The sequence below is a fragment of the Eptatretus burgeri genome, chromosome 11 (genome assembly GCF_056783735.1).
Source record: "Eptatretus burgeri isolate ZD-2024b chromosome 11, Ebu_testis_v1, whole genome shotgun sequence".
Lineage (NCBI taxonomy): Eukaryota > Metazoa > Chordata > Myxini > Myxiniformes > Myxinidae > Eptatretus > Eptatretus burgeri.
In genome coordinates, this window is record NC_140971.1 from 80,694,222 (window position 1) to 80,721,189 (window position 26,968).

Genomic DNA, 26,968 nt, shown 5'->3' on the forward strand with positions numbered 1-26,968 from the left:
TCTCTCTCGGTGATGATTACGGCGATACATGTTTACAGGTCATGCTTTTGGCTTAGGGCATGGTTGTGCTGTTTATGCAACGCCGCTGTATGTTGGGGCAGGAATTTTGTTTTCGCGTTTTAAGCCTGTTCTCAACCCGTTAATGAGCGCAGATTTTGATGCGGTCAATACACCTTCGTTAGGCATCAGATATGAAGCTTGTGGCCAAGTTTCATCAAAATCGTGTGTTTGCTTCAAGCGATAATGACTGAAGTGTTTACAGACTCACTGACTGACTGACTTACCTACGGACACTGCTCGATCGCAAAAGCTCACCGGACTAAAGTCCAGGTGAGCTAAAAATATAAAAACAAACTTCATAATATTCGATCCAAGTTTTAATTTTCTTCCAAACTTTACTATTCACTGAGCTAATTTGTATCGAGTGTAATATGAAACCAAAGTTGCATCGGTTTGTGCCATCTTGGCCGACTGAGCGTAACCGCTCCAGGCTTGAAACTCATGATTTTAAATACCATGGAAAAAGCGAGCGACTGAAGGTTATTTTATTGTCTGGCCAGGAGTATTAGTCCGAAGAATAATTCTGGTCATACAATAAAATAGCTGCACTGTATTGCATGGAAACTCCTCAAAACTCCTGACCCACATTAGTCCCATTTCTTTGAATGCAGTCCACAATAATGGGATGTGCTGAAAGTTTAGAAAGGCAAAAGGCAAATCTGGGTCAATGGACAGGAAGTCAGTTTGATACAGGACTCCATGGTGGAAATTCATTCTGGAGATGTCTATCCGTTGTCATTCCACGTAATGGCTTGATGTCCATCTCAATCGAGTCTTCTTGGAATAGTTGGTGCAGGTAAACAAATACAAAGGTGGATGGAGATTATGTTTTCACTGCAGTCTGTCTGTCTGTCTGTTACTTGCAAGATCGAAGATTTTTCCAAGTGGATTGGTCAGTTGATTTTGTTATCTGTCTGTCTGTTTGTGAATCACCTACAGGGCACAATTTGAAACCGATCTTCATGAAACGTTACCGAGTTGTTGGGGTAGTCTGAACTTAGAACCCAATTTATTTTGAGGTCAAAGCTCAAAGGTTATCTTGAGGCAAAATTAGTAAAATAGTCATTTTTCATCCGATTGACTTGAGGATTAAACAGCAATTGCACAGTTCATCACTGAATTGGGGGAAACAACAATTTTTAAGGTCAAAAGGTCAACTCAACGTCAAACTTCCAAAAATCATCAAATTTCATCTGAAAAAGAATAAATTTTCATCCGATTGACCTGAACTTTGATTAAGTTGTCAATTTTAATCTTAATGAAATGGACAATTTCATGTATCCATGGCAACCTTTGGCGAGGGGGATGGATTTTGCAAGTATCATGCTCTGCACGACATCTTTTTCTTGTTTGCATGCTTATCACCTATAGGTCACAATTTGGTGACCGATCTTCACAAAACTTCACCACATGGTGGAGTTCGCCACAAGCAAGAAGCCACTTGTTTTTGAGCTGAAAAGGTGAACATAGGCCAAAGGTCAACAACTTTGTGAAATTTCTAAAATCCTCAATTTTCATCCGATTGACTTGAAATTTGAAGAGGATTTGCAGATCTGGTCACTGAATTCAACCACCAATTACTGTTGAGGTCAACATTGGCTCAAAGGTCAACATAAGCCCAAAACTTTGACGTGGGCCAAATTTCTAAAATTGTCAATTTTCATCTGATTGCGTTGAAATTTGAAGAGGAGTTGCATATTTGGTCATTGAATTCAACCACCAATTATTTTTAAAGTCAAATTTGTTTCATGGATTTTGTAAGTATTGTGCTCTGCATGATGTCTTTCTTGTTTGTTACTTGCGAAAATCAAAGATTTTTCAAATATGTTGGTTGGTTGTGTGCATTATTCTGTCTGTTTGTTTATCACCTATAGGTCACAATTTTAAACAGATCTTCACAAAACTTCACCACGTGGTAGAGTTGAGGTCAACACTGAACAAAATATCAACATAGGCCAAAGATCAACGACTTAGGTGAGATTTCTAAAATCCTCAATTTTCATCCGATTGCGTTGAAATTTGAAGAAGAGTTGCATATTTGGTCATTGAATTCAACCACCAATTATTTGTGAGGTCAAAATTGTTTTTTGGATTTCACAAGTATCAAGCTATACATGACATATTTCTTGTTTATTTCAAAATATCTCAAAAAAAGTTGTCGACAGACTTGGACGAAATTTGGTGGAGAGCTTGGGCATGTGACAAGGACGAAAGGATTAGATTTTGGTGAAAATCCGAATACCGATCTGGATCCGAGAATTTTAAAAGTTATTTTTCACCATTGAGAGACGGCCGAAGACGACATATCGCAGGATATCACAAAAAGTTGCGGACGGATTCAGACGAAACTTGGTAGATGAGTTGGTTATGCGACAAGAACAAGCTGATAAAATTTTAGTTCAGTCTGAATCCAGATCCGGCCTATCAGTGGGACACAAAACGTAAACTAATCAGCCTGGCAGAGGTATGGTCCCTTCCAAGTGCCCTTCTAGTTTAATTACGTTCCATTTTGTGTTTCAAGCTTGGAATGGAGCATATTCACAGTGAAGTAGCATAAGCAAATGGATGTGGATTTTAATGGCTATACAGCTAAATTATATCGTACTCAGTACTTCTGTGTAAATTATGCCTGGTGTTGGCTTAATGGTTAGGGTGGTGGTCTTAGGATCCTGCAATCCTGAGTTCAAATCCTGCTCTGCCGTTGAATTAATGCTAGGTGGGGTTGGCTCAGCCTGTCATTCTTCCGAGGTTGGTAAAATGAGTACCAGCTTGCTGGGATGATTGAGCCATTCGAGTATCCCACGTCGGAGTGGCGACCCGTCCAGGATTGTAACCAATAGCCAAGGAGACTGCTTTGGCAGCACCAACGCTCTGAACAGAGTATGGTCCCAATGGATGAATGGACTTCTGTGCAAATTGGGAATTCTACACTTAAAAAAAAAAAAACTCATTGAATAAGTTGTTTTAAAGTTGGTGAAAATAGTCTAACAAATAGCTGTAATCAAATTGCATGTACCAGAGGGCCTTGTCATTTGTGGAGGTTACATTCTTGAAAATCCCTGGGAACTGCAGATCGGTGATGCGCAAGCTTAAGGGGCAATGGGGAAAATAGGGTTTGGGACTTCAACCTTAAAAGTTGTAACCCCTTTGTGCTAAACTGTACCCTTAATTAACATGTTTGTGCATCGCGTTTGTGCTATTTATTCTCAATAATAAAAGAGTTATTAAGAACATAAAATAAAGTATTATTTTCTTCTGTTAAGAACACAACATAAAGTTAATTTTATTGGGCTATTAAGATCATGAAACTTACTTTTAATAATAACTAGATGACCCATAAACCCGTTGGGTTCCCGTTGTGACAGCGGTTGATGAAAAAAATCATTTCAAGAAAAAAAAGATAGCTCCAGCGAACTATACCGCTGAGGGTGTTTGCATTGATCAAATTTTTCCGAAGAGGACTTGACTGAATCGGGAATTGATTTTTTAATTATTTTTTCTTTGCCCGATTTGAACGAAACTTGATACTGCACACCGCAGGCAAATGGTGAGTAAGGTGGCCCTAATTTTTTTGTGCTATCGTGTACCGTTTTGGTTGTATTTCGGGAACATACATACATACATACATACATACATACATACATACAAGATGAGAGTTTTAGTAATATATAGATGATGACAAACTTGATTCAATAATGCGATGGTGATGGCGATGTTGATGATGGTGATGATAAAGATGATGTTGGAGGGCAGGAGGGGGTTGTTGTGTTGACGGCCTGTGTTAGTTAGGTGAATAAATGTGGAAAATAGTTCACTAACTCACGATTATTCGAGCACATTGACTGCAATCCGCCAACCTCGCCTCAATAAATTCATCGCAATCGAGCAAATCCACGAAGGGGAAACCCAAGAATGGCAAGGCCCTCCTGTATTTAAATTAGGAAGAGTCAATGTTACATAAAAATAATCGCCTCCATTCCTAACTGCCTCCTGCTCAGTGGAACGAAAATAAACTTAGTGGGGCAGATAACAGAAATTTTTGAGAGGAATTGTGCAAATGATGATACAAGCATCAAATTTGGCACATTTGTTCTCCAGGGGATTCTAATCAAATCTGCCTGATTGGCCATTTGAAAATCCAAATTTTGAAAAATTTGAAAAAGAAAATAAAACTTCAAAAAAGTCAAGATCATGAATCAATGTTGGATGCTGGCTGAGATTGGTGAATGTTTCAGAAACATCATCAAAGACGTTCCAAGTCTGCCATGCAGTTTTCTTCCCTTTACCGCGGAAGGCAGACACGACGTCACATCCAGTGAACGCATGGAAGTGTGGGATCCCTCTAGCTTTCTCAGGCCCTATTGCAGAAACTACCTCATGGACTGGAATCCATCGCACATTGGCTCCTTGGCCAAAGGCAATCCACATGTTCTCAAGACCTCGTTCCTGTAAGGATGGCAGTACAGATATTGCTATGACTAGTACGTCCGTGTCATTAGCCTTAATGATAATGGACTTGCCACCATCCGTCATTGCATCCCTGGCGTGTACAAATATTCGAGTGTCAGCTTCTTCATGACAACATGGAGACACAGTATCCAGTGACTTCCTTGTGTTGCTAATGGCATCTTCTCCTTTTGTGACAATGACTGTGCTTGTCGTCTGTGCGTCACACATCTTTTCCGCAAGGAAGTGAAACAGCTCAGTCTTGTTGCTGTCATCTCGAAGAAAGCTTCTCTAGTTACTTGGGGTCTTACTGGTTCCTGTCACTCTTCTTCTGATTCCTTGCCGCCTTTTCGTCCTTGCCTCGGACTTCAGACTTGACTTCTTGTACACATCAAACACTACGTCCACCCTCTCGTACCTGGCACCATAGGATTCCACCTTTGGGATGATGTCTTCTTTAGCATCGTCATCAAATATCTTTGGAGTGCATGGAGGTAGGGCATTGAGAAGTGCTGAGCCATCAATGATGACTGCATCTCCCCTTGGTTCTCTGTCTGGGATGTTCACTTGCACTTCAAGAATTACAGCCAGCTGTGACTTCAAATTTTTTGGAAGTTTTTTTTTTGTTTTCAAATTTTTCAAAATTTGGATTTTCAAATGGCCAATCGGGCAGATTTGATCAGAAAGCCCTGCAGAACAGAAATGCCAAATTTGATGCTTGTATCATAATTTGCACGATTTTTCTACGATCAACTACACTAACTGTAAACATGTACCCTGAGAACATAAGTAAACATTTCCATTGAATGCACACCAGTTTGGAAATGCAAGCGTTTTGTTTTTGGAAATACGGAGAATTATATAACTGACCTGCCATCCATCAATATTAAAAAAGGAGCTCGGTCTCAGCATGCCTGCGTCCGTCCGTCCGTCCATCCATCCATCCATCCATCCGTACCTGCCTGCGTCCGTCAGTCCATCTCTGCCTGCGTCCACAATTGTCATATAGGGGATACCACTAATCAATCCCAATCTGCAAACTATGATAGAGTTGAGTAATGTTTCAAAAACCATGATATAGTTGAGTAAGGAGAGGATAGATGGGCCAGTTTCAATTTAAATTACGACAAAAACTCTTCCTCTTTCATATTCTTCTTCACTTATAATAATGGTGAGTCTCATTCAATCCCGTTTGTCATGTTGATTAGATTCAGAAAACGCTTGCGAGATTCATTACTTTTTTTTTTCCAACATTTCTATTTTATTCATACAAGTCAAATATCACCCGATTAAACAGTATTTCTGAATATACACCACATTTTCCTCTACCTACTTTGCAACACAGGTGAGAAAAGGATATGAAAAAAAGCAGCTGATAATTCAATAACCTGTTCGCACGATATTTAAATGGTGAAAATTAATTTTTCGCCGGGTACCCCTTCTAGTATATGATAAAAAAAATACCAGGCATTCTGAATGCGACCAACCAGTAATCATAGGAGTCGTCCCAGGTGTCAAAGTGTACAAGGAGACGATTGTCTACAATGTCTGTTATGCTCGCCACGCAGATGAGTGCAGGGTTCCGCCGGTCTACTGCCTCGAGTTTCATTCCCACACGGAACCCCATTGGTGTCACCGTCTGCAAAATGAATTGTAATAAGTCTCCATAGCTTGGTGATAACAGGACTCCATGGTTTCCAAAAGAATCATTTATTTACAGATTTTTACATATGAAGGGGGGTGGGGGGAGAGAGGAGAGGGGAGGGAGGGTGGATGGAACAAGAACAAGACAAATAGTGAAAATTAAGGCAAGGAGGGAAGAGAGGAAAGTGAAAGAGCAGGGGATTATCAGGACAGGAGTAAAGGGTGAGAGGTTCTACCATTTTATTTTATGAAATATGTTGATGGGCCCCACATACTGGGTTGTATTTCTATCACATGCAGTTGAACGTCATTTGAAGACCACAGTATACTTCCAGATGAATTGAACGACATTAGGAGACAATGGACAAATCAACAGAGTATATGGGAATTTAACCTCGGATCCCAAGATCTATGTTAAGACAAACACATTTTTGGAGCTCACCATGTTGTAATTCTTAAATAGATGTCTTGGAGCTGCCTGTCCTTTGCAGACCTTTAGATACATAGGCCACGTGAACTCATCTTCTTTATAACCTTTGTAGCATGGAGAGAGAGAGACAAGAATGTTAATATCAGACAGACAGCATGGAACAATTCATACAAGATACCCTTTCAAAATATGGGATTATGCACGAAAGTGTCCTAACCCATGGACTTGCGCTATCACAGGTAGGCCTAGCAACGAAGAGCAGACCTTTTGGTGGTTGTAGCTTGTGTCCAGTTTTCTCACACCAGCTAGCAGGGTGGATGTCTGGAGAGTCAGCATTGAGCCAAAAGTCGTAGCACTCTGAGTATCCATCAAAGTGCAGCCGCATACGGTACCCGCATACCTGTGCAAGGTACCCACTGTATAACTAGGCCTCAACAAAGTCTACAGCGTTGCTTAGTCCTGGATGTCTGGGATCTTTTTCGATTTGGGACTTGTGCGGTAACAAGCCAACGGGGGGGGGGGGGGGGAAGGGGCACATCGATTATAAGAAATAAATAAATTGAATTTGGATTGAGATATTTTCAGGATTTTCCAATGAACATTCATGATGTCGCACTCACTGATCATTCTACAGCCCGTCGAGCAATAATTCAACCTGTTTCTACAGCAATGGAATAAGGCTGAAGTTACCACCAGGTAGATGAACCACTTACCTCGGCCACGGAGAGCACACAAAACATGGACTGATGCCTCGGGTCGATGCCCTCCAGGCGCATGCCCACACGGAATCCGTTTCTAATTTGGGGAACGACCTGAAACTGCATGAATGGCAGAGGAAAGGAAGCAAGGAAAGCAGCGTTAATGCTGAGTGACTGTTCATTCAGAATTTCCAAGTTGAGGATATACCGTCTGCACGCACACTCGAATGAATAGCGTTATGTCCATCGCAGCAACTAAGCAGCACAGCTGCACCCTCAGCAAATGATGCCACCCACAGCCATGTGCTGTATAAGAAGGAGGAAGAATAAGAAGTCTCACCAACTGGTAAAATGTCTCACTGGAAATGTACATCTCCTTCATATTGCTTCATCCACTTACAACAGATCTTTGACGTGACAACAGCAGCGCAATGTGAATTATGTGGTGAGGGAGGTGGAGCCGAGTGGGCTTTTTTTTTTTTACATTCTGACTAATGAGCCTCTAAGCTTTGATTTTCTTCGTGAAGGACTGGAGAGAGTGAAGATGACTCCACAGGTGAGAGAGAGAGAGAGAGAGAGAGTGAGAGAGTGAGAGAGTGAGAGAGTGAGAGAGTGAGAGAGTGAGAGAGTGAGAGAGTGAGAGAGTGAGAGAGTGAGAGAGTGAGAGAGTGAGAGAGTGAGAGAGTGAGAGAGTGAGAGAGTGAGAGAGTGAGAGAGTGAGAGAGTGAGAGAGTGAGAGAGTGAGAGAGTGAGAGAGAGAGAGAGTGAGAGAGTGAGAGAGTGAGAGAGTGAGAGAGTGAGAGAGTGAGAGAGTGAGAGAGTGAGAGAGTGAGAGAGAGAGAGAGAGAGAGAGAGGAGGGGAATGAGAGAATGGAGATGAGCATTAAGCTTAGATATGGGCAGGGTAACTAGGTGCCGGTTTCTGGGACAACATGTGCGAGCTTGAAGTGTAGGGGCAAGAAGTAGGGGCAAGAAGTCGGGAAGAACTTGATTACATTGAAAACTTCACCTGTTTGGTTTTCCGTTATTAAAAAAAAAAAAAACCACAACACAAATTGTCTGCTTTTACCCAATTCTACCAATGTGAGGTTTGGCTGTTTATTCCTGTCTGCTTGTTTTTCGTTGCCCCAATGTTGGTGTGCTGAACTTCCATATTCTACATGTTACATGAGCCATGACTGGTGGACTGAAAAATGGTGTTTTCAGGTTTCTTAGTATAATATACTTCCCCCTAAAAATGGGAAGAAGGAAGCTTTCACAACTGGTTTTGCTTTCTAAAATTAAACTTCAATACTCGTCTTCTGTTGTGTTACAGACGTTTCAGGTTTGCATAATTTTTTTTAATGAATAATTGTCTGTAAATATATATATATATATATATATATATATATATATATATATATATATATATATATATATATATATATATATATAGATATATAAAATGGAGGGAAAGTATGTTGTATGTACATTTCATGTCCTCCTCCAAGAGGATTTGACCGAGAAAACTGAAAACTTTCAGGGATTACTCAGGACGACATGATTTCCTGAAGTTTCGGTTGATTCCATCAAGTTTTGAAAAAAAAAAATTCTGCCAATCTTGGCATTTTCTTCCTTTGGGAGGAAGTGGGGTGTACAATTGGAACCATCCGAGCTTTATAACCACGATGCATTATAAATACACATAAGCATTAGGCATGTTTTTGCTTCATGTACGTAACCCCGGGTTATTATTACTTCTGGGAGCGATCAAGGAAGCGGTCCGTTACCGATACACCGCCCAAATAAAAACAAGTGTCAGAAGAACGTGTCGCATGCTCGGAACAAGAACGCCGGTAGAATTTGGGCCGACATGGTATTACTAATAATGATAGTAACATGACCCTTCATGGCTGCTCCCACAAGAAGCAGATGCTTCCAATGTTCTTCTTACTACAATGCAGCGATCACGTATGTAGGTATGTACAATATGTACGCAGCTGAAATAGCAGAAAGGTGGTGTGGTGGTGTACCCTGGTGGTGTGTGGGTGTGTGCTGTCCCAGAAAGGGGATGGGAAACTGAAGGTAGAATTAAATTGCAAAGAAATATGTGCACACCAAATAATTTTAATTTGAAATGAATTAAATAATGTAACTACTACAGAACATGGTTATACGAGCTGTTTGAGAAAAATAGTACTTCAGTGCCAGTTGTAAATGTGTCCTTTAGCTACTAATATTATTATTAATAATAATAATAATAGGATTAAATGCAGATGTGGTTCTTGAATGTCAATCAAAAGATTAAATATACCATCAGAGATGGGGAATCCCCCACCATTGAAAAATAATTGAAATCAGATAAGTGGTTTCCCATTTATTACAAAAAACATTTTTTTCAAGATGGCCACCCCAGTCGGCCATCTTGGATCCGGCTACACCCAAAATCAATAGGGTTCTTCCTTTTCAGGTGGTACATGTGTGACCCAAATTTCAAATCGATACGGCGAACAGTTTATGAGTTATCGCACTCACAGCTAATATGGAATAGGCAAAGCCTAGAAGCGAACGTAGAATTCTTCTTACATTCGCTTCTGACTTCACCTATTACCTCAACATTACCTTCACAACAACTACACCGCCTAGAACAGGATCTCATCTAAAACAATAAATATTACCTCAACATTACCTTCACAACAACAACACCGCCTAGAACAGGATCTCATCTAAAACAATAAATATTACCTCAACATTACCTTCACAACAACAACACCGCCTAGAACAGGATCTCATCTAAAAAAAAAAATACAAGATTGAACGTAGAATTCTTCTTACATTCGCTTCTGACTTTACCTACAACTTGTTCACAACTGTATACGCAATTTCCGGTTACTTCAGCCTGGATACGGGATCAGCGATCAAATAACGTAAATCACGATAAAAAAAATTTTTTTGATGATGCGGGAGATATCTTTATTAAAATTAACTTTGGGAAAAAATAATTGAATACATAAATAAATAAACAATCACTTCTGGTCAAGAATAAAAGAAAATATAAGTTCCGGAAAGAGTTTCAAAATCACTCCCGGTAATGTTAAATACAAAATAAACACTTCCTGTCATGAAAAAAATCACTTTCGGAAGTATAAAATTAACTTTGGGGAAAAAAATAATTGAATAAATAAATAAGCACTTCCAGTCATGATCTCCCGGCATGCATCATTCCCCATGACAAAAACCGGAAACAAAAAAAAAAAAAACAGAAACAAAAAAAATGGAAGCAAAAGGGTCATCGCCAACGCCACGGATTCACAATTGGCAGGGTATTGTGTTGTTTTTGTTGTTTCCTATTCTCTCATGTGCATGCGTTAGTAATATTCACAAGATAGAAATAAAACCCAATCGTGTTTATACACCGCACAGCGTTTAAAAACAACCGGAAGCAAACGGTCATATCCAACGACACGGATTCCAAATAGCCAGGGGTATTGTGTTGTTGTTGTTTCCTATTTTCTCACGTGCACGCGTTAAGTAATATGGAATAGGCAAAGCCCAGAAGCGAACGTAGAATTCTTCTTACATTCGCTTCTGACTTTACCTATAACTTGTTCACAACTGTATACGCAATTTCCGGTTACTTCGGCCTGGATTCGGGATCAGCGGATTATCATTCGGATTCATTGGGATGATCATTTAATCACGATTAAAAATTATTTTTTGATGATGCGGAAGATATCTTTATTAAAATCAGTGGAGGAAATACACACGATGTCTGATATTATTTGGGTATTTCATGTCTCCGACGATGCCTTTATCTCCCGGCATGCATCATTCCCCATGACAAAAACCGGAAACAAAAAAAAAACCAGAAACCAAAAAAAAAATGGAAGCAAAAGAGTCATAGGCAATGACACGGATTCAAAATTGCCATGGTATTGTGTTGTTGTTGTTTCCTATTCTCTCATGTGCACGCGTTAAGTAATATTCACAAGATATAAATAAAACCCAATCGTGTTTATACACCGCACAGCATTTAAAAACAACCGGAAGCAAAAGGTCATAGCTAATGACACGGATTCGAAATCGTCAGGCGTATTGTGTTGTTGTTGTTGTTTCCTATTCTCTCATGTGCACGCGTTAAGTATGAAGCTTACTGCATTCGCTATAAATGTTGACGCCCAGCCAGCCAGCCAGACGGACGGACGGACAGCCGGACGGACGACCCGGGTGACAACAATATCCCCCTCCACCACGCGGCGGGGGATAAAAACGAAATACAGACAAGCAAAACACACCAGCGATAGTATCCCTTGGTCAATGAAATAAGGCATGTTCGATAAAAATATCACCAGGGTATGGCTAACTTGTACCTAATCTCCATTAGCAGGTTTGAGCCGTTCGGGACAGGCACTGGTTGCATCTCCATTGTCCTGAATTTGTGGATCTAACTTCGCTCAATCATGAAAATACCGTTCAGGTTTAACTCTGGTACCTTCTAGGGCCGGCTGGGGAATGTATAACATCACCATCAGTGCTGATACACCGTTAACAAGCATTCGCTATTGCGTACTTTTGAGCCTGTCTCGCTTGGCTTGCCCTCCGTTTTGTCTGCCATTACCTGCATCCATAGGATGTTTTTAACAACACGTCAAACATATGGATGTCTGTGTACATCAGGAATGATGTTACAACATCCGCTTGGGCTCAAGAGAGACGCAACCCAGGACAGATTTATCAATACCAGGGCCCATCACAAATGGCTTAAATATGCGAATGAAGACTGGGTATTTATAATGAGAGAAGCTGGTGTTCATATAGCTGGCTGAAGCTCTGGTAGAGGAGAAATGAGGAAGCCTGGATGTTAAAACCAGCATCAAGCTGTATGATAGCAAATATTCTGAGGCTTTCACTGAATGTAACACCTTTTGAGGGGAAAAAAACAAATAGGCAGTTAAATGTGGGCTGTAAAGATGGGCTCGACTAGATGCAGCACTGGATTTATGGTCGTGGAGGCCCCAGGGCACACACGGATGATGGTGGCCCTTTCTGCCACCAACGATGAACTAAAAGCAGCGGTTTTGAACCTTTTTCACCGATGGAACCCCAAACTCTTATATCTCAGCACCCCTGTTCAATTATCTGTCTGCATAGTTGCCTGAAGAACATTGCAGGCTCCACGAGTCAAATTATTGGATAAAATACATAATTTGAGGAGTGTTTTTGCGGCCTTTTATTACCACCAATAGATTCCAGACACAAATGAAGATTGGAAAAGTGTACATTTAGCCGGTCAAAAGGATGTTGTAATAATGTTACAACTTCCAAGCTACACTTGATTCAATTTGAGTCATGGAACTATAAGTAACAAAACAAGAAGCATTGCTTTATATGTTCTTGCTATCGGATTCCACCGACACAGAAAGTAAAAATCCCTTGAACAAGTGAACGTGGACGAGATTAGTGGAACAATTTCCAACTAGACTTGTCAAATACCCGTTGAATGGCCAAATTTGTAGCAAATTTGTGACAATGGTTAATATAGGGTTAATAAGCTATAATGCACAACAACAAGAATAATTAACAAGACGAGACTGCTGCTTGCTTGTTCATTTTCGGCTGGCTAAGTAAGGCATGCAAAAATACGATATATCATGACAATAATCCTGGATGAGCCCTTGGGTGGTACAGGCCCCGAGGAACGTGTTGGGTGGCGAAGGCCCAAGGACTTGTGCACCGGCCACCCTTGCGTAAATCTGGCCCTGACTAGAGGTAGAGGTATGCACACTCCCCTCTCAGATATCTAGTCGAGCCTGGATTTGAATCTAGGCCCAGCTATAAACTGTCATCCTGGATTTTTGCATGCAGGATGAGACATCAACATGTGTGCACCATTTCTCGGATAGATGTTAAGCTGGGTGCCCCATCTGCCAGCATTAGCTGGTGGATGTTAACGATTCTACGGTGTCCTTCATGATATCGTTGGTACCCCACACACACAGTCGAGTATGCTGCGTCGCAGTCGTGACCCATCTGGGATTGCAACCCTAGCCAAAGAAACTGCTTCAGCAGAACTGCCGATCTGTATAGAACATGGTGCACAGAGACAAGAGAGAGTGAGGTGTCGAAACAACTGATTATCGCACCAATTTGTATTTCTTTATTGGCCAAATCAAATGCTGCAATGACAAGATAAACTTTCAACCTACAGTTTTATACACAAGCACAGTGCTATATATCTGACCTCTTTAAAAAGCTTAGATGGAGCAGCGATCGCTTTTTCCTCATCAAGGTATGAAGACCAAGACCACGCTTTCCGCCGGCATGAGTGCGATCCTGTGGAATAAAACACACACGTGCCAATGCCCAGACACTAAGGCCCGCCGATTGCCCAAGGAATCTGGACAACAACACCAAATATTTTTTCGGGCATTGGGCAAAACCTGCAAAATGCAAATTCAATATTTTAAATATGCACTTTTATAGCAGGGATATGAGGAAGGAAAAAACTCCACAATATTGTTTTCTTTTGAACTAAAGCTGGTGTCATTTTTCATGAATTTCTGATTTATCATCCATATGACGAAATGCAATGCACTGTTTTCGATTCCTGACAATAGGCATTTATTTAATAACTCCAATCTCACATTTAAATGCATACAATTTAATAAGAAAAGCAATAACAACTAGAACTGCCGCTTTATAACTGCTGGCAGTGATGACTGGGTACCCAGACGTTTGTTTGCCTTTGATACAACGTGAGACTTTCTGCAGATGATAGTTGCAAAGTTTCGCTTCGATAGGATAAGTGGTTCCAGAGAAAACATTATTTCATAGTGATACAAATACACCCCTGTTTCGATACAGCGCAGGACAGACGAGTCACGAACTGGGTAGCACAAAGTGTTCAATCTCATAATTACGTACGCAGTTAGCCCTTTTTCCTGGGGACATTGTCGGTATCAATTGAATTGCTATTCGTGTACCCTCACAATGCATTCAGGTGCAGCCAAGTGAGCCTTCTGGAAAAAAAACAAAAATCTAAAAGTTCTCAGATTCATATAATTAAATAATTCTGGCTGCCAAACCGCGTGGCTGATCGGGTTGAAATTTTAAACCCACGTTTCACATGTCGGCTAAATTATAATTGTGAAGTTTCGCATATATAGAAGCAGCGGTTCCAGAGTAAACATTAATTAATATTTATCCTTCAATCCAACATGGCTGCCAAACCATGTGACCTATCAATTAGAAATTAACAAACATATTCACTACGCTGTTCTGGAGAAGGAGATGTTTGAAGGTTTCAGGGTAAATTCAATATGGCCACCAAACCATGTGACCTATCAATTAGAAATTAACAAACTTGTGAAAGGATGTCTTGGGGAAAGTGTGTGTGAATTTTTGCCTCAATCTGTCCAGCTGTTCTGGAGAAGAAGATTTTTAAAATTTATTAATTTTAAATCCAAGATGGCTGACGATCCATGTGACCTATGACATCATAAATTTACATTCCGTTTCAAATCCTGTAGGGGAATAGGTGTCTGAAGTTTTGTGTTAATCGGATAAAGTGCGTTTTTCTATCAAAGATGGCCACCAAACCATGTGACTTGTGATGTCATAATTTTTAACAAGTATGTAGACGTATAGGTAGATGATGGATGCAAATTGTTGCTTCGATGGGTTTAGTAGTTCCAGAGAAAACATTATTTAATATTTTCTTAAATCCAACATGGCTGCCAAACCATGTGACCTATCAATTATTTATTAACAAACTTATATCCCCTACCGAAGAAAAATACATTTGTGAAGTTTCCCCTTGATCTGACCAGATGTTCTGGAGAAGAAGATGTTTGAAGGTTTTCAGGTAAATTCAATATGGCCACCAAACCATGTGACCTATCAATAAGAAAATAACAAACTTGAAAAAGGACGTCATAGGGAATGTGTGTGTAAAGTTTCGCCTCAATCTGTCCAGCCGTTCTGGAGAAGAAGATGAAAAAAAAAAATTCAAAACAAGATGGCTGCCGAACCAAGTCACCTATGACATCATAATATGTTTTTTCTACAGTGAATTTTTGTGTAGATGAGGCTCAATAAATTTCAGATTTTTCTGATGCAGCGTTCTACTTGACGAATTTTCACCGGGATACACTTCACTGATGACGTCATGAAAAATCACCCGTGTTCCTGATGTGGAGTTCATCAAAATGTATGAAGCGAAATTTTTTTCCATTGCACGGTTTCAGAGATACAGAGGTCCAAAGTTTATCGTTTTTTTCAAGATGGCGCCCGTACCACGTGACCTATGACGTCACAATTATCAATTAAGTTTGCTATCAAAAAAGATACATACCATGGTGAAAATTTCGTGTTGATCGGACTTCGTGTTCCTGAGAAAATGGTTTTTAAAGCGAAAGAACTCGCAAATTGCCGGCGGAAAAAGAATAAAGGCCCGGTCACACCTTGACGTTTTAGCCAGCGATGGCAACGTATTAAAATGTATGTAAAACGCTGGCTGACGTTGAACTTTTGATGTTTTTTTTTTAAAGATTCGGACGTATTCATAGCGACTTGGTCTTATGTATAACGCATTGGTAATGGACACAGAACGTTTCGTTGTGTTATAGATAACTTAAACCAACGAATGCTGAACCTGTTGTCGGCCTACACAACCGATGCCCAATGATAGTCTAACTTAGGCATAGCGCGTTGCACGCATCGCCGACGATGTCGTGACGTAGCCTATTAAAAGGCTGACGCACAACGATTCGAATCATAACTGCCGTAGAAATGGAAGTGTCAACATCGCGGTCACACCTTGGCGATCTTGCCAGCGTATGCCGACCTAAGAAAAATGTGTCTAAAACGTTGGGGCACGTCAAATACGGTATGAGTAAGTTTGGTATACGTGAGTAGAACGCTAAAGTACGCTATCATACGTCGTAGTAAGTAGAGTACGTCAAGAAATTTTAAACATGTTCAAAATTTTACGACGTACTCTGCGTATGACACACGTTCCGCATGCGATGGGGATAAGTTTTACACACGATATGTGGACGCTTACACACGTCCACAAAGGCTACTTATAAGCTACTCATAAGTCGAAACACGTCGCGGTAATGTCTTTTTTACGCGAAACTTATTTATAACTTATGTTTGACGTGCTTTGAACCAATTCTTTACGTAGTCCCAACATACATCGACGTATGTAGACGTATTCCAATGACGTCTTCCGGTCGACAAAAATAAATAAATGAACGTGTTTCTAGCTTACAACTGCCATATAAAGACGTGTTCCCAGCGGTTTTGGGAATTGGTATATAAAATGCTGCTCATAAAAGGGGAACCCAACAGTGTTTTCGAGTCCTTTTTGAGTCGATGTCCATGTCAGCAGTAACAGTATCAGTATCAGTATCAGTAGTAGTTTGTTCATGTTGGCAGTAGTAGGTGAGTGTGAGGGGGAGGGTGTGGGTTATGATGAATCGTCCTTGCGTCCGCGTGTCCACGGGTAGGAGACATCTTTTCACCATTGTTCGAAGTTCTTCGCGGCTAATTTTTTATGGGGCTTTTTCAACAATGAGCTATAGCTTGTTTTTACGATTTAGGTCTATTCATAACGGGTTGGACAAATGCACAATGAACTAATAATGTGCATAGAGCGCTTTGATTACTTATAGATACGATATAACAACGAATAATTATCGTGAAGCCGGCGTTCACAAACTATGCCCAACGATAGCCTAACTTATCCATATCGTGCGGCAGTTTATCTTTGCCGGTGACATAGGGTTTGCTATTCATAGGCTGCCACTCAACGATTTAAATGGCTGCATCTCCACTATTGAAAGTAGATGCTTGCGCTCAACAATTGGATTTTTTTTTACACTCAACGACTTTTAAACGGTACCACTCAGCTCTTTTCATTGTTTACAATGAACGATTTAAATTGCTGTCACTCGCCTTTGTTTTTTGACGCTGGCGCTCGGAAATTTTAATCGTTTCTATTGAACGTGCCAAATCGCTCAAACCCCACTATTGAAAGTAGACACTTGCGCTCAACAATTGGATTTTTTTTTCCACTCAACGACTTTTAAACGGTACCACTCAGCTATTTTCATTGTTTACAATGAACGATTTAAATTGCTGTCACTCGCCTTTGTTTTTTGACACAGGGGTTTGGAAATTTGAAGCGTTTCTTCTGAACGTGTTAAAACGCTCAAACTCGACTATTTTAAATAGACGCTGCCGATGGACAATTGGAATCATAGCCAAGCTAGACATCGAAGTGTGAACATCCTCGTCATGCCGAAGAAAAGTTTGAAGAATGCTGCAAATAAGTGTCCTGGCCGTGGCTGTGGACGCTGACGCAAGGACGATCCATTATACCGACGTCTTTCAGCCTATGAGTAACTTAAAAGTAACGTCTGTCGATGTGTGGCAACGATCGTGTAACGTGCCAACAACACGTTAATCATAGGTTAGAAATAAGTTTTGGGTACGCCAAACATTACCTCGGCGTGTCTCAACTTATGATTAACTTACAAGTAGCATGTGTTGACGTCTGTCAACGATCGCAGACCGTGCATACAACTTGTGGCCAGCGTAGCGGAACGTGTGAGTCATACGCCGGCATACGTCGTGAAATTTCAAGCATGAAAAAATTTGAGGACAACCAAAAAGTACAACGTTTAAAGCCAACGTACAACGACGTATGGCAGTGTTTTTCAGCGTGCTCTCAATGTTATCAAAACTTACCCATAACGTATTCAACGTGTGCCAGTGTTTTAGAAAAAAAATTCAAAAATCGGCATACGTTGGCTAAAACGTCAAGGTGTGACCGGGCCTTAAGGAAATAATAAAGAAATAAGAAATAAACAGAAGAAAAACAATAGGTTACCCAGTCCTGATTGGGTACCCTAATTACAATAGTTATATATACACGGTGTCTCAATAAAATGTATACAGACAAAGAGAGGGAGATTGTGAGTGTTACTAATACCTAACAGATGGTGCAAGTAAACATGTGATAATGTAATGATTGCACATCATCAATCAGCTGTTATCCAAAAGGAAGTGCAGAAAGACGAGAATATAGTTTTTGATGTATAAAGTCTGTATACATTTTCTTGAGCCACTCTGTATATAACCGAGTTTGCTTGCTTGCTTGATTAACAAGTTCTACTATGCTCCTCGGCAAGAGGGCATGGGATGGCAGCCAAAAACAACTGCCTCAAAAATCCCTGTCAAATATGTCTTCAATTTTTGGGAGAATGAATGAAGACAAATTCATTAATTTAATCTTTAAATCCCACCCAAAGGTTTCATTACCTCCGCCACCGAAGGTGGATGGAGGATATGTTCTCACCCCTATCTGTACGTCTTCTTGTGAACAGAATATCACAAAAGGTTGTGGACAGATTCAGACGGAATTTGGTGGAGAGCTTGGGTATGTGAGAAGGAAAAAAAAAATGATAAGATTTTGGTGAACATCTGAATCCGAGAATTTTAAAAGTGATTTTTCACCAATAAGAGATGGGCCAAAAACCAAATATAGCAGGATATCTCAAACTTGGTGGATGAGTTGGATAGGTGACGAGAACAAGCCGATTAAATTTTAGTTCAGGTCCGAATCCAGATCCGGCCTGTCAGTGGGATACAAAATGTAAAGTAATCAGCTTGGCGGAGGTAAGCACCCTACCGAGTGCCAATCTAGTTTTCTTTGCATATATTATGTCAATGCTAAATGTACTCAAAAATCTCCAAACGTTTCAAAATATTATCACCAACACACAATACAATCTTAGAATTCAACAAATAAGTTGAACTAATCTTCAAATTCACATTTTTATACCCCCACCCATATTAAGGTGGGTAAACAGCCAGTAATAATAACGAGAAAGTATCCCAAAATGCAAAGACCATCCAGGTGTGCTTTGTAATTGAACTAAACTTGACAAAAACAGCTGAAAATCGATACAAATAAATGTCAGAGTGTGTGCGTGTGTGCGTTTGTGTCTGCTCCATAACTCCAAAACCATAAAACCTAGCAGCATGAAACTTTGCATGCATACAAAGGAAACTCCAAGGAAGTTAATGACTAAAAAGTGGGCGTTTCCCGTTTAGATTAATTAAAACACCACTTTTTAAGATAATTAATGGCCTTCCTTAATTGTATCTTTTATCAGGTGCTCCACGACCGCCTCGCTTTCTAGGGTCTTAAGGCGTATCCTGGGTTACCTAACTGGGGTCTGAGGCTGTTATGTTTTTTTGGCCTGCTCAACCATGCCTTGACTTGGAACAGGCCACAACGATTACTGAAAGATAAAATACGTATTTCACTTTCCTCACAATTTATCAAATGCCTGCTAATCAGTGCTACCAATCGCTGTATACATCGCTTGTGTAAGTGCCATAGTTTTCAAATTAGGAGCTTGGAGTGATTTCATGCATTAAATGATACGATTTTCCACAATCTACTCTCAAAGACTAATTCAAGTGTATTATTGAAATATTATTTCGGTTTTGAGGATCGGATATCGTCCGGACTAAATAAGTGTCGAAATCTGTTGTGAAATCTGATAATTTAAAGAAATAACGAGTCTTATAACTAAGCCGAAATACCTTTTTACTTTAAGCAAGCAAGGCTATGTTCTCTCCATACATCCACAAGAAAATGTGAAATATCCACAGCATCAAACTTATCTTTTTGTACTGTTTGGAGGATTATATTGAGTAAACAAAAGATTTAGGAATGTGCCAAAATTAACCATCTTCATTGAGCGATATGATTTTATGTATTCACTGTTTGACGCCCTCATCCCGTCTCCCAGAGGGACTGCCTATCCATAGTGTCTGCCAGATCTGTGTCTATATTTTCGGAGGATTCGCGAGGTGCTCTACAGGGAACCAAAGCAAATCATGTGAAAAACTGACATTTAAAAAGAAAGTTATAACGCTTGCGTGGACCGCAAAACAATGCATCACGTGATGCCTGCGCAGACGAGCAAGCAAAATGGCGGATTTCCGACAATGTTTATTTCACGGAACCAGCTTCTAAACTGTATTTAAAAAATTATACGTCGTTCGCGGTTGCGTGATTGCGTCATTTTGACGTATGATTCCGCTTACGATCTTCCCATAAAAGGTCATGTGATTCATGTGGTATGTCACTTATTGCTTGTCTGGTGTTAGTTTTTTTAATAAAACGTTGGATTATTTATATTAGACCTTGAATTCCTGTCTCCCATCTTTGCTAACTTTGAGATGACAAGGGAACAAATAACACCAGCTTTATAAATAAATAAATCTATCTATCTTATCATTCATTTTTTTTGTGGGCCCCCTGGAGTTTGGGCCCTGGACAAATGTCCCGTTGGTCCTCCCCTAAATCCGGCCCTGCCTCTCGGTATTCCCATCAGCGAAGCGACGGGTGGTGTATAAATATATTTGTACATTTCATTCATCTGCCTTCTCAATATTCACATAATAAAGGTTTGTTGAAGATTTGATTTATGACAAAAGCTCAGATAGTACAAAAAAGAAAAAGTTATGGCCTGGACAGACACACTGAAGCTCAATGGAAAATAAATAAATAAACACAGAAGTGATTTAAGAATGCGCTATCATTATTATACTCGACGAGCTATAATTATGCACCATTTTCGTTATCATTATTAGTATCAGCTGGGATTATGGAAGAAGCCCTGAACACTTTGATCGTTTTCCCTGCCGAGAAATAAAGTTTACAAGGAGGGGCCTCCATGTTATTGTGCTTTTCCTCAAGCAACCACATTCCGGAACTGGTCTCAAAGGCAAAGAAAACCTGTGGTCTCGCCCTTGACATGCTGCGGCCACATAATAAGGGGTGCTTATAGTTACTAAGACTTTGCCCTTTCACATTTCGACCCAATAATTTAATATTTTCTCATATTCTCGTAATAAAGGTTTCCTAAAAATTTGATGACAAAAGCGCAAAAAGTTATGGCTTGGACACACGACTAGACAGAAGGATGAACACACAGACACACACACTAGATGCCCAAGGATGTTTCTCAGTACTAGTAAAGAACCCGTCCTTATGAAGGGGTTCATTTCCACACTTCTGTCATGTCCAGATACGTATGCAATTTGTAGAAGGTCACATTTGAGTGGTTATATGGCCCTCAGAATTTTCAGGAAGTGAGTGCTCTCAAGGATTTTCAGGAATTATGTACAAAATGGAGAGGTATGGTCAGGCCAACTGGGGATACCAACAACAGGCCAATCGAGTCAGGCCAACAGGGGCCAAGGGGATCGATCATGCTTCATGACCCTACTCCTCCCAGGTAGCATGATATGATGATTTACATAGAGTATCGGGGTCTTCCTTCCAACGTGAACCACATCACAGGGTATCAATTTTGCTTTTTTAACTGCCTAAAACCTTCTCGAGCACACAATGAGTACAACCATCCGTTTTAAACTCATTCCGTCCAGCAGTTCAGGAGTGCATATAAGCCAAAAGAAACACACAAACATACAAGAATGGCACTCGATGGAGTGCATACCTCAGCCAGGATAAACAATTAACATTTTGTAGCCCACTGATAGCTCTGATCTGCATCCAGACCAGAACCAAAATATAATCAGCTTGATCATGTCACCTACCCAACTCATCCACCAAGTTTTGTTATAATGCGTCCACAACTTTTTGAATTATCATACTATATAATGTTTTGGCCCCATCTCTCAGTGGTGAAGAATCACGTAAAAATCCAGATCCGCATCTTCATAAAAATCGAATTGATCCATCCTTGTAACACACCCAACCTATCCACCAAATTTCGTCCAAATTCGTCCATAATTTTTCGACATATCCTGCTCGCAGACATACAGCCAACCAGACAGACAGGGGTGAAAACATAACCTCCGCCCACGTTCGCTGGTGGAGGTAACAAATACACAAACAAGAACAAAACATCGTGCGGAGCACGATACTTGCAAAATCCATGAAACAAATTTGACCTCAAAAATAATTGGTGGTTGAATTGATTGACAAAATATGCAACTCCTCTTCAAATTTCAAGTCAATTGGATGAAAATTGACAATTTTAGAAATTCGGCCATTTTTCACCTTTTTGCTTATGCTAACCTCAAATAATTGGTGGTTGAATTCAGTAACCTGATATGCAAATCCTCTTCAAATTTCAAGTCAATTGGATGAAAATTGAGGATTTTAGAAATCTCATCTAAGTTGTTGACCTTTGGCCTATGTTGACCATTTGGCTGAGGTTGACCTCAAAAACAATTGGGGGCTGAATTCAGCAAGCTGATATGAAAATCCTTTTCAAATTCCGAGTCAATCGGATGGAAATGGAGGATTTCAGGAATTCAACAAATTTGTTGACCTTTGGCCTATGTTGACCTTTTGATCTTTTGACCTCAAAAACAACAGGCTCCTTGCTTATGACAAACTCGACCCTGTGGTGAAGTTTCATGAAGATCGGTTTAAAACTGTGACCTGTAGGCGGTTGACAGACAGACAAACAGACAGACAAGCCGGTAGGCGACGAGGGATTCGCTAGGTTCGAAGCGCTGGATACGATGCTTTTCATTCTGACCGATCCACCGACAAAGATTCATTGCCAAGACTTATTGGTTCACATACAATTGTTCCTCTGCCTGGCAAGATTTTTCCTATTGCATATTTTGCCAACTGGCATTCCTCATAAAAATGACGGTAAATAGACACCCTATTTTTGAAGGACTACCATTTGAAAAATAATCTGTTTGCTGGTTTGTGCTGTGGAGCCTCGTGTTGCACGCACGCACGCGCGCGCGCACGCACGCACGCACGCACGCACGCACGCACGCACGCACGCACACACACACACACACGGAAAACCCGATAAACTTCTCTCAATGCTCTTGTTTGACCACACCTCCTGAGCCACACAATATTTTTCATAAGCCACGCCCACTTTCCAACGCCACTCCCACTTTAAATAATAAATAATTGGAGGTGGTGAGTGGGTCGTGGAATCGTTTTCGGTAAATAAATAAATAATTGGAGGTGGTGTGTGGATCGTGGAATCGTTTACGGAAAATAAATAACTAATTGGAGGCGGAGTGTGGGTCATGGAATCGTTTTCAGTAAATAAATAAATAATTGGAGGCGGTGTGTGGGTCGTGGAATTGTTTTCGGTAAATAAATAAATAATTGGAGGCGGAGTGTGGGTCATGGAATCGTTTTCAGTAAATAAATAAATAATTGGAGGCGGTGTGTGGGTCGTGGAATTGTTTTCGGTAAATAAATAAATAATTGGAGGCAGTGTGTGGGTCGTGGAATTGTTTTCGGTAAATAAATAAATAATTGGAGGCGGAGTGTGGGTTGTGGAATTGTTTTCGGGAAATAAATGAATAATTAGAGGCGGTGTGTGGGTCGTGGAATTGTTTTCGGTAAATAAATAAATAATTGGAGGCGGTGTGTGGATCGTGGAATTGTTTTCGGTAAATAAATAAATAATTGGAGGTGGTGTGTGGGTCGTGGAATTGTTTTCGGTAAATAAATAAATAATTGAAGGTGGTGTGTCGGTCGTGGAATTGTTTTCGGTAAATAAATAAATAATTGGAGGTGGTGTGTGGGTCGTGGAATCGTTTACAGTAAATAAATAAATAATTGGAGGTGGTGTGTGGATCGTGGAATTGTTTTCGGTAAATAAATAAATAACTGAAGGTGGTGTGTGGGTCGTGGAATCGTTTTCAGTAAATAAATAAACATATTATTAGAAATCCACAAAGACAGAAATGCCGGTGATTCCATTTATTTTGGATCCTTTTCACTTTGGTCAATAACGTTTGGATCGAGGAGAGATCGAAGGTGGAACGACGGTGTAGTTCCTTACAAACACTGTATACACATCTTAAATGACGGTAAATAGACACCCGATTTTTGAAGGACTACCATTTGAAAAATAAAACCTCAATCAAAAATCGGCTCGAGTAAAATTTTCTAAATATCTCTGTGTTTAATTCCGAAGTCTCGTTTCTCTACATTCAAAACTGAAGGACAAGTATTGAAAATACTGTACGCGGTTTTTCGGCCGCTGCACAGCAACGGGTGGTTGCTAGACAACGAAATTCAAACGCGCACATTCCCAGTATATATTCCACCTGTTGGCAAAGTTTCATCGAAATCGGTTCGCTGGTTCGTGCTGTGGAGCCTCGCGTTGCAGACAGACACACACACACACACACACACACACACACACACACACACACACACACACACACACACACACACACACACACACACACACACACACACACACACACGGAAAACCCGACAATAAGGGATATCTTGCATATATAGCGAATCCAATATGAACCTACCAGTCAAGTTTCATCAAAATCAGTTGACTCCTCTGGCCTCCAGAGCTGTTCATTACATACAAACAAACAGACAGATGGACATACAAACATACGGAAAACCTGAGAATAAGGGTACTCGAGCGACCAGCCAACAAGCTGGTAGGCGACATGGGTGGTCGCTATATAATTGCAGAGTAGTCATACAGTTTTTGACGGATCGGGCTGAAATTTTTTGATAAAGAGGTTGATTATAGTGCGCATAAAAGCACGGAAGCAGATTTTTGATTTTCAAAAATTTTTTTTTCGGATTTTTTCAAAAATTTCAAAGTCCCGTTGCTCGGCAACGGTGGCATCCATAGCAACGGTGCTCAAAAGCATACAACTAGATCCTGGTATGAACCTACCAGTCAAATTTCATCATAATCGGTTGACTCCTCTGGCCTCCAGAGCTGTCCATTACATACATACAGACAGATGGAAAACCTGAGAATAACGGTAGTCTAGAGACCACCCAACAGACAAACAAAATCGACTGACCAATATACTTGAAAAATCTTCGATTTTGCAAGTAACAAACAATACACAAACATACACCTTTCAAACCATATATACAGTATTATTATTTGAGAATACATTTCAGCAAGTGTGACAAAGATTGTTGGGCCTTTGCTACCTGTCACACTTCTATAAATCATCCACCTTTTCCTCTCACCTTCTGAGTTGCGTCTCAATTTAATGGAAAGTTCTGTTGGACTGGGAACTTTCAGTTTTATTTTCAAGTCTCCTTTCTTTTCCTAAGGGGAGTGGGGGGGGGGGAGAAGAAGACACAACTCAGTAAAATAACCCTAATGGCAAATGAACAGGATGACGATGAAGAAATGTTGTGGAATTTATAAGATCACAAATGGGAGCAGTACAGTTCAGTTTGTTAGATGCACCAAACATTTAGCTACCCATCTGGTCTCCGTTTGATCCCCAATGGGGTTGGAGTTTCGTAAAAAAAAATTACCCTTTTGTTTTCGTTTCTGCAAAGTGCAGAGTGTGGTTTGTTCTTTTCTTCTCATGTCCAAATGAGTATAGATGAGACAGTCAGATTAACATTCACTTGGTAAGAATGTAGACTTCAGCATGCAACAACCCCTGCTGACATCAAAGCACTATTTATCAGATTCGTTTCTGCAATGGATTGTGTGAAGAAGCAGACCATGGAGAGGACAATGCAATCATGTCACTAATTCCCAGACTTCTTAAAATGCATGTTTTGAGTGAGCATCTGAGAAAAAAAAATAAATTAAAAGAGCACAACCCTTTCTTCAGCTCATAAAAGGTAACCAACCATCACAGAGCACAACTTACCGAGCAATCATTTAACGGCCACATTGATGATCATACCTCTCGGTCGCTGCCATTAGCGGGTTGGTCAGGATCTACACGCGCATTCAAATTTAACTTCCTGCTTCGCTTCCGCTGACAGTCGCTTCCCAACCGTGCCTCTCCCGTGGCTTGCGAGGACAGCCTGCAAGACCAAACAACAGTTGGATTGAAAGGTGAGGTCCCGTGTCATGCAAACACAAGCAATCGTGTCGTATGAAAGAAATCAGGAAAGCTTCCTCTTCATAATAATAAACCCAATGTCTACGATTACAAAAAAATGAAAATTGTAGTTTACACACCATGTGTTTGAACAAGTCAGTGGTGGACCCTCTCTTTATGAATTTACCCTCGTGGCACAACGTTTCTGCGTAGCAAGTCATTAATTCAACTGCAAGGGTAGTTGAAGGTTCACGTGGACTTCATATGTAGAACATGTACAAATAAAAGCTCAATGCTGAGATTTTGTACAATAATATTGTCTATTCTGAGCAGGCCATACAGGAAGTAGCATCAACGCTGGTCAGAGTATTCTCGGTATAACCAAGATGGCAGCAAATGCAGTCACATGTCCTATGGAGCAGATGGCTATCATCAAGTTCCTTGTGTAGGAGAACAAACCAATCTAAATCCACAGCAGACTGTCTGCACAATGTGGTATTGCGATGCAAGTATTTAATGTAGTTGTGTTTGAATGGTGCAGCAAATTCAAAAGTGCTTGTGAAATAGGAAACAATCTTGAGCGTTCCCACATACAAACAATTGCTGTGACTTATAGGAGATCGCTAAACATGATGAACAGCTCATTTTAGAGAATCGCCGGGTTGCTACATGTGAATTGCAGAATAATTTCACATCACAGTTCAAAGTGTGAAAACAATCATACAGTTTCACTTGAAGTTGAACAAAGTTAGTGCAACCACAGGGCTTCACGTCTGATCAAAAGGTAACTCATGTGGCCATTGCAACATACAGTAGCTTCTGGAACGCT

At 40.4% G+C, this 26,968-nt stretch overlaps 1 protein-coding gene across 5 annotated transcripts in view; it reads right to left on the reverse strand.

Annotated features, from left to right (window-relative positions):
- The window catches only part of L3MBTL3 (L3MBTL histone methyl-lysine binding protein 3), a 107,088-nt gene that overhangs the window by 64,209 nt on the left and 15,911 nt on the right, over nt 1-26,968 (reverse strand). For all 5 annotated transcript variants that reach the window (XM_085847177.1, XM_085847178.1, XM_085847176.1 and 2 more), the window contains 7 exons: nt 25,999-26,122; nt 25,319-25,400; nt 13,499-13,590; nt 7,294-7,398; nt 6,845-6,980; nt 6,593-6,684; nt 5,994-6,145 (listed from right to left, as the gene is read on the reverse strand). In XM_085847177.1, coding sequence (XP_085703303.1) covers nt 5,994-6,145; nt 6,593-6,684; nt 6,845-6,980; nt 7,294-7,398; nt 13,499-13,590; nt 25,319-25,400; nt 25,999-26,122 — 783 coding nt within the window. The remainder of the gene's footprint in view (nt 1-5,993; nt 6,146-6,592; nt 6,685-6,844; nt 6,981-7,293; nt 7,399-13,498; nt 13,591-25,318; nt 25,401-25,998; nt 26,123-26,968) is intronic.